The 8,393-nt window shown below is 42.9% G+C and overlaps 1 protein-coding gene across 1 annotated transcript; it reads right to left on the minus strand.

The window, feature by feature from the left end:
* Positions 1–310: 310 nt before the first annotated feature.
* LOC103642608 (glutathione S-transferase T3-like) lies at positions 311–2,574 on the minus strand. The gene is made up of 3 exons (XM_020545411.1): positions 2,503–2,574; positions 987–1,422; positions 311–901 (listed from the first exon to the last, which is right to left on the minus strand). The coding sequence occupies exons 2-3, from the start codon at positions 1,419–1,421 to the stop codon at positions 311–313; spliced, it is 1,026 nt and encodes a 341-aa protein (XP_020401000.1). The 5' UTR covers position 1,422; positions 2,503–2,574.
* Positions 2,575–8,393: the final 5,819 nt, after the last annotated feature.

Here is an 8,393-nt window from a genome sequence, read left to right on the forward strand (position 1 = left end):
TCATGCTGCTGTTTGAATTCAATAAGAAGGAGTACTACTGTCATGCAACCACATGTGTGTACAAATGCTAAACAAAAACTGCACCAAGCTCACAGTTCATGAAACCAAATAGTTCAACACATATAGTAAAACATTCAGGTACAAACCATGACAAATAGTTCAAAACAATAACTTGAAAACAAATAGTTCAAAGACGACCTAAAAAATCTGGTACAAACCAGATTACGATCTGACGACAGCAACCTAACAGTAACAAGTCCGAGTACGCCTCATTCATAAATGACAAACAAACATATTAAGTAAGGAACCTTCACTGGCCAGATGAAGTAGACCCAGTAACCCTTGCCAGTATCTCTTGTTGCTTGGCTTCATAGTACTGGTGGAGGAGAGGGTTACATTTGCTCAAATCCATGCTTAAGATCATTATCTCCTCTTCCTTGTCCTCCTTTAGTTTCTGCCTTTCAAGCCTTAATTTCTCTAGGTTCAACTTCTTCTTTTCAAGGAGCAATTTCTGCCTCTCATTTCTGTTCATTGAATCCAACTTCTTTTCCTCAGTTGTAACAGCTGTTTTGTACACTGACAGGCGCTCCAAAGAAAGATCACCCATGCGTGTCATAAACTCAGAATCTGATGAAGATGTGTCCACAGATTTAGTCCTCTTTGCCTTTTCCTTCGAAGAATCTCGACCAAGGGGCCTCTTGGATGTGAAGCTTGATGGTACAGATTCTTCTGCATCCACATCGACAGTGTTAGAATGTGTGGGATTAGCGTTGGCTTGCTGTTGTTGTTGACCCATGTGGTTGTCCATCCATTTTGGTTGGTCCTTAAGAATGGCCCAACAGTGTAAAAAGTGGAAAGGCTTCTTCTCAATTGCTGCAAACCTAGAAGCTGCCAGTGATGTCTGCCACATATAACAAATGGTTACAACAGGAACCTACTAACAAACCTCTAAATAGTGATGTCAAAATGTTACATGAAAGATTTACCTTGTCTGCGTCACTGAGTCCACTAGGATTCTGTCGGAGGACTGCCATCATGTATCCAGCAAAAGTGGAACACTGTGTTTTGATAGTATCCCATCTACTCATCAAAGATTTTGTGGACCTTTCTGGCAATGTTCCTCGTCTTGAGTTGTATGCTTGAGTAATTCTACTCCAAAATCCTTGACGTTTCTGGCCTGTGTTAATAATGGGATCGCAACTAACAGCAAGCCATGCATGGCATACCCTTATGTCCTCTTCAGCAGTGAAGTTTGCTAGCTTAGTTCTTTGAGTTGGCTTTTTAGTAACAGCTGGTGTTCTTGAGCCCTCGGGTTGCCCATCAACTGGAAATTCAGAGTATTGTGTTCCGATAGGCTGCTCGTCAATCTGGCTAAGGAAGCTTCCATATTGAGACATCACCTGGTTCCAATCACTCCCCATTCTATGCAATACAGGCAGATGAAACATGATATAAATGAGTATGTAGGCATCATGTAACATGGTATAAAGTAAGGCAAACATAGTCCAAGAAAACACATTAATTATTGTAGTAACTGAACCGGATTCAGTTTACATAGACCAGAACATTAAACTCCCCCAAAAGCATGATCATACCAACCGACAAGTACGCCTAAACATGCTACAATACTTGTACTGAAGTTTAACCTAGAACACTAGTACGGATATGTGTCGTCGGTTGAGTAGTCACGACCATCGTCGTAGCCCACAAGGTCTTCATACTTAATTGGTGACTCTTCGTTTATCAGTAGCTCGTCTTCTGAACCATCTTGTATGAGAAGCTCCTCTACTGCTTCCTCTTGTTGTGGATGTTCTTTCACTTCACTCTTAGCCATATTTTCTACCTCCCACTGAGTTTGCACTGCTACGTCTTCAAGATCCTTGGCGAGGTCGTCAATCTCAACTAGTGCTCGGTTCAATTCGTCGAGCAAAGGTGAGTTGAAAGGCTGATTTCACGACATCAACGATGTCACAACTACGCTTTTGAACAACTCTGAGAAGAGTAGCCAGTGCTTTACGGAGCTTTTCGTTCTCCGAATCCATGGCTACATCAAACACAGTGTTCAATTAGTTAACACCGACTACAATTTAAGTATGTTATACAAACTACTCAATCGAAGGGATTCCAAACTATGAGTACAGAGTTAAAATTTGCAGATTAGGTTACCTGTTGCATCTATGTGAACCTGTTATAATTTTGCAGATTAGGTTACCATGGTCGCATACAAAATTCATGTTGAGTAATTTTAATCTGGACAGAACCGAATCATAGGGGACGAACAACCCCCCCAAACCCGAAATGGATCCCGCAAATCCGGTCTAAATTGAAGCATCCGGACACAACAATAAGCCATTGATGCATGAAATTCATGCGCATTATTTACAATGCTCAAGATCGTAAACCCTAAACATCCCAGAAACCCTAATCCATACTACCGAATACGAACAATACAATATGGTAATGATTAAGTACTAAACAAAAAAGGATTTGTGTAGTTCGTACCTCGCTGTTCGCGGATCTGCCTCGGTGGACCGAATCGAAGACGAAGACGACGGCGGCGAGGAGGTTCTCTTCCTTTTGCCGGCTGCCTTCGACGAAGTCGGCGGACGACAAAGCCTTTTGCCGATGGCGACTCTCCGGCGACGAACAGGGGGAAGCTGGCTTGGATCTTCGGTTGCGGGGGGTCGCACGGCCTCGGTTCCAAGGGGTGCGAGCTCTACGCCGACAGACCCGCCTCCGCACGGCCGTTTCTCGCCCTCCTGCCTCGATGTCGGCGGCGAAGCGTGCCGGATCGAGGGCTCGGCCCCGGAAGATGCAGTCGCCAGCGCAGGGTAGGAATGCGGGGAAGTTTCCTGGCGGCGGCTGGTGGACGAAGAGCGCGGATAGCGCACTCCCGGAGCCCTCCACATTTAGAGTGCCTGCCACATCCTCTAAAATTTAGAGGACGGTATAGAGTGCCTTGCTGGAGCCGTAGGGGACCTGACAGTCCTCTATATTTAGAGGACAGGACCCTTTACAGGGTGCTGTTGGAGACAGCCTAACCAGCGATGGCGGTGCACAGATGCTCGCCCATGACATGGTGTGATTCCGCGGTGGCGGAATTACTCCAGTGAGTAATTACCAGCGTTCTTGTAGATCTATGAGCTCAGCAACACCATGCATGCACTCCACACGTACTAGGGAACCTCCTTGACCTCTCGGCGAAGACTCGTTGGCGGCGTATGCGTGGACCAAAGTGGGAGGCTTCTCCCTCCCCTTTAGGGCTTGTTCGGTTAGCTCTCAATCCATGTGGATTGAGTGAGATTTGATGGGTTTGAATCCCAGACAAGTCAAACGTCTTCACAATTTTTTCCAATCCCATATAATCCATGTGTATTGGGAATAACCGAACAAGCTCTTAGGGTTGATGGGCGAGGGCGTGATGTGCTCGGGTTATATACCCTGGAGCCCGGCCAGGTGATACGCTCGGCTGTGCAGGGCGATTGCAATAACCAGAGAAGGTTTGTTGGAGTTTGTTACGATACGATTGCGGAAAAGAGATTCGTCGGGGAGGAAGATGCTTCTAGTGTCTTGGACCCACGCACCAGTGAATGTGGTGTCTGTGTGAGGGCGGGCAATTCGTGAGACTGGCACTAGCTAGGGCCCACCCGTCAGCAGCGGGACTTGGGTTGGCTGAAGGAAAAGAAGTGGGTCGGGAAGAAGGTAGCCTAGCCGGCTAGTTTCACTTTCCATTTTTTCTGTTTTCTATTTTATGTTTTATATTTTTTCCTATACAATTTAAATTCAAAAAGAGTTATGAATTCCAAATTAAATGCATAATCAAACTCTAGCAGGAATGCAAAGTATACATTTTATTTATTTATTATCCTATTTAAGCACATGCTTTAAAATATGCAATTCATACACACAAAAATAGTTATTAAAAAATAATTTCGGGTGTATTTCATGTATTAAGAGCTAATTTAAAATAAATCCTTAAAGGGGTTCTTAAGAATATATAGTTCAACAAAGGAATAACTTAATTCATATATGGATCTTTTATTAGAAAACATATTTATTTTAGGAGAAGTAACTTCAAAGGTAAGCAAATTCTTATTAAAAGATATTTGAATTCTAAACCTTTGGAGAGTTTTATTAAATTCCCAAAATAAGATTTTGAGGTGTTACAAAACACTTGCAAAACCCTTAGTCCATAGGTTATGTTGATCATTAAACACCAAAATCACTTTATCAAATGGGCCACGATCCATTTTCTTACAATCTCTCCCTTTTTGGTGACTGATGACAACACAACCAAAGTAAAGCAAATAAAACAAATGTTTAGTTTAAATATGCAATCTACTTGCTGGGATGCACGCAAATCCCCTTAATGTGAATTATGAACTTAAGCATCCCCCCTAACTTCATTATCCACATACTTCCTATCTTGGACCGAAACCAACATAAATAATAGAATTTCTCCCCCTTCGATATATCAAATACAAACAACCACTTGAAAAAATTTGAAAATTTTAAAAAGAGTGGTTTTGGTATTTGATATATTTTGTTTTGCTTTGGTGCTCAAAATCCCCCCTTGGATCAAACACCAAAATAGAAGACATTAAGAGAATATAAGAAGTTATACGAACTTGAAGCCTCTAAAAAGTTTTTTCACTTGATGAAAAATCTCCCTGTTTGATGAAGCAATCTCTTTCAATTGAAAAAGATATACTCACCCTGTCGGGAAACTTTCCCCCTTGGAAAAGGTTTTGCACATAAAAGCATATGAGGATCCAAGAAATGCTTATATAGAGTAGACTCCCAATTTTTGTATGCATATTTAAAAGACAAAGGATATTCTAGAGATACCATTTCAAGAAATTTAAAGCATGCATAATGACAACATGGAGGGTAATTGATATCTAAGCAAGAAAGCATGGTCTATATATAAATGGAGAAGACATGCAAATGATACAAAATGTGAGATACCACATGTTGTAGGATATCGAATGAATACCACTTCTAAGATCCCGATTGAAAGGTCAGTTTTGCAGTTGAAGCTTATTATCCATCTCTGAGGATTCCATTTTCCTTCAATGAAACTACTAAACATATGATAGGCTTGGAAAATGGGTTAGTATCAAAGAGAACAAATTATAGAGTAACCTCCCCTAAAAGTGTGCATACAAGTTTGGAATACTTGTAGAACTATAGGGGAAAATTATCTATAATTTGAACTTTGGCACATATAATTCTAAATGATATCAATTGAAATATGTTAGTTGAAGACAAACCTAAGTATGATTTGTTTAGGAATTTAGTTAAGCTATGTGCTATTCTTTAATTGACATTTAAACCATGTAGGATTGCTCCAAGAAAATGAATTGAAGGCGAGCAATCCTACCATATGATTTACCTAGTATACATGCTATGCAAATGAGAGTAAATACCAATTGAAAATATCTACATTTCCTTAGCATATGACATATGAATTACGAACATAACAACTAAAAGCACAAACTAGGCATGGAGGTAAAGCTAGATACTTTAAGGAAGATACACAAATCTAAAGAAAGAATTAACAAATCTAGTTACTTTAGTCATGGGTGGGGAACTTAGGTCCATAATTTTTACTAAACTACTTGGCAATAAACTTGATCCGATATGATGTGTCCAATGATATACATCCTAACTTTGCCAAGTCTCCAAATTCCCCAACGTCCTTTGGACTTCTCACGTCCTCTTGGGACCCAAACTTTATTGGTGCTCTTCATGTTGGAAATAATGTCCTTAGGCACCCAAATCTGTTTTACCCTTTTTCCTTTGTTGGCTTGCTTGTTGGACTTGATGGCTATCACCTTTCTATTCTTCTTTTTTTGATCAAATATGGTGTTGCCTTCTTTTTATCCACCTTGTTTGTGTAGGTGTTGGAGATCTTGCCTGTTGGATTCTTCTTCTTGTCTTCCTCTGTCTTCACCTTGCATTGGTAAGACTTATTTCCTTCTTTGTGGCACAACCAACAAATCACAGTTTCATCCTCATCACGCTTCTTCACTTCCACAGTGGTGTTATCCTAATGAGGATGGTTTGAAGGGGCATCCTCACTAAATCCAAGGAGGCACCTCCACTAGACTGTAAGCACGCCTTCACCCTCTTATATTAACTTCTCCTCGATCACTCTTCCCAAAAAAACATGTGGTGTGATGTGGCTCAGTATCCACAACAACAACGACTCAACAATCCACATCGCTACAACACTTTGGTTCAAATGGGCATCCTCACTAGCTCCAAGGAGGCACCCCCACCCGATAACCAGTGTGCCCCACCCACTTTACATGCACAGTGTTTCGTTTCCAAAGAAAGACAAGGTCTGTCACACCTCTTTGCCTACCCCACTACATGCCAAACTACCTCGACCCTTATGTCCCACCCGCGGCAGCCATGGTCAGGCCTCAAATCATCACAAGTACAACTCCCAAAACCCAACTTTGTTCAATACCCATATTATTACACCCATGTGTCGCAAGCAAGGGGCCACCTAGACTTTATATCCTAGAGTCAAATTTATGCCCCTATAGGTCATCCTAAACAATCACAATGGTCAGAGCACTGAGCACTAAACATCGGTGGAAATGAGTGAGGGATACATTATGAGTGGTCCCTCTTAAGGGATGTCTTATAGCTTGGTGATAGGGACCTCAGCTGATTCACAACTGTAGTGTGGGAAATCCTAGCCATTGGTTCAAGTATGTATTCAAGACCGTACCTCAAGCTCCCCTAAAGAGACCATAGAGGGGTAGGCCACCTAGCCACCCAATCATACCAAGTCTAGACTAGGTCAAGTAAGGAAGAGTTATATAATAAGACGCCCCCTATGGGTTAGGTACCCACCTTGTGGAACATACTACTAGGGCATATCCCTCACTAGTTGGATCCCCATGTCTCGCTTAGACTACCGTTTGCAACTCGACAGACATGATGTTTGCACCAACATAGTTCCATGCCCTCTAGGAAAACATAAACACCTCAAGGAAGTGGATTGATGGGAACAACAACAAACGATACCTATGATCCTATAAAAAGATACGATCAAATGCATCCACTATACGAAAAACTATTTCTTGTCCGACCAAGAGGTCATCCCACTAAATGAACCCCGACTGACTCGATAAACTCGCTCAGGGGCTCAAGGGTCTGCATCTGCTCTAGCGTGCTAAGTGCATCTAGCCGACTAGATGACCAAACTTTGTCCGACTAGAAGGTTGTCCCAATCACCAACTCGACATACTCACTAGGGACTTAAGGGTCTGTGTTTGCCCTAATATGCCAAGTGCGCTCGATCAACTAGATGATCAAACTATGTTCAACACATGGTGATCCGACTCAATGACCCCTGACTAGTTCAATGCACTCGCTCTGAGGCATAGGGTACTATGTTCGCCCTAGTGCTCCAAGTGTGCCCAACTGGCCAGGTGACCAAACTCTGTCCGACCACAAGGCATCAAGGTGTCCCACTAAATGACGCTAACCAACTCGATAGACTTGCTCAGGAGTTCAGGGGTCTACCTTCACCTAGTGCACCAAATGCACTCGATCGACCAGATAACTAAATAAACTATGTTCGATCACAAGGTCATCCCACTCAGTGACCTCCGACCGTCCAACGGACTCACTTGGGGCTCAGGGGTCTATGTCCGCCTAAGTGCACCAATTGTGCATCCCATCGACTAGATGACCAGACTATGTCTGATCACAAGGTCGTCCCACTAAATGACCCTAAATCGACTCAATCGAGTCACTCAGGGGCTCAGGGGTCTGCGTTCATCCTGGTGTGCCAAGTATGCTCGAGTGACCGACAAAATGAACAAACTTTGTCTGCACAAGGTCGTCCCACTAAATGACCCTGACTGACTCGATATACTCGCTGGGGACTTAGGGGTCTATGTTTTCCCCAATGTGCCAAGTGAGCCCAACGACTAGATGACCAAACTCTGTCCGATCACAAGGTCGACCCACTAACTGACCCTCAACCGACTCGACAGACTTGCTCTGGTGCTCAAGAGTGTGCGTTCGCCCCAACGCGTCAAGTGCGCCTGACTACTAGATGACCAGACTCTGCCTGACCACAAGGTTGGCCTATTTAAAAAAAACTTAGGTCCTTGCACTTAGCAACACTCAACCGGTTTTTACAAAATCACCCGGGGCTCAAGGGCTATGTCCACCGGACGTGCTATGAGTGCCTAGTTGATCTATTCCAAGATACTTAGGCCACCACACTCATCAACCCGCAACAAACTTTTATAAAATCACCCGAGAACTCATGACTACGTCCACCAGACACGTTGCGTGCATGCAGTGGACCTATTTTTTTAAAAAAAAACAAACATCTTGCTTAGCAACCCTCCAAGGGATTT

This window comes from Zea mays, chromosome 10 (genome assembly GCF_902167145.1).
Source record: "Zea mays cultivar B73 chromosome 10, Zm-B73-REFERENCE-NAM-5.0, whole genome shotgun sequence".
NCBI classification, from domain to species: domain Eukaryota; kingdom Viridiplantae; phylum Streptophyta; class Magnoliopsida; order Poales; family Poaceae; genus Zea; species Zea mays.

Excerpts from the sequence above, each read along its gene's own strand:
- LOC103642608 (XM_020545411.1), bottom strand. The coding sequence starts at position 1,421 with ATGGGGAGTGATTGGAACCAGGTGATGTCTCAATATGGAAGCTTCCTT. Across the intron at positions 902-986 it reads GACTCAGTGACGCAGACAAG|ACATCACTGGCAGCTTCTAG; the intron begins GTAAATCTTTCA and ends TATATGTGGCAG.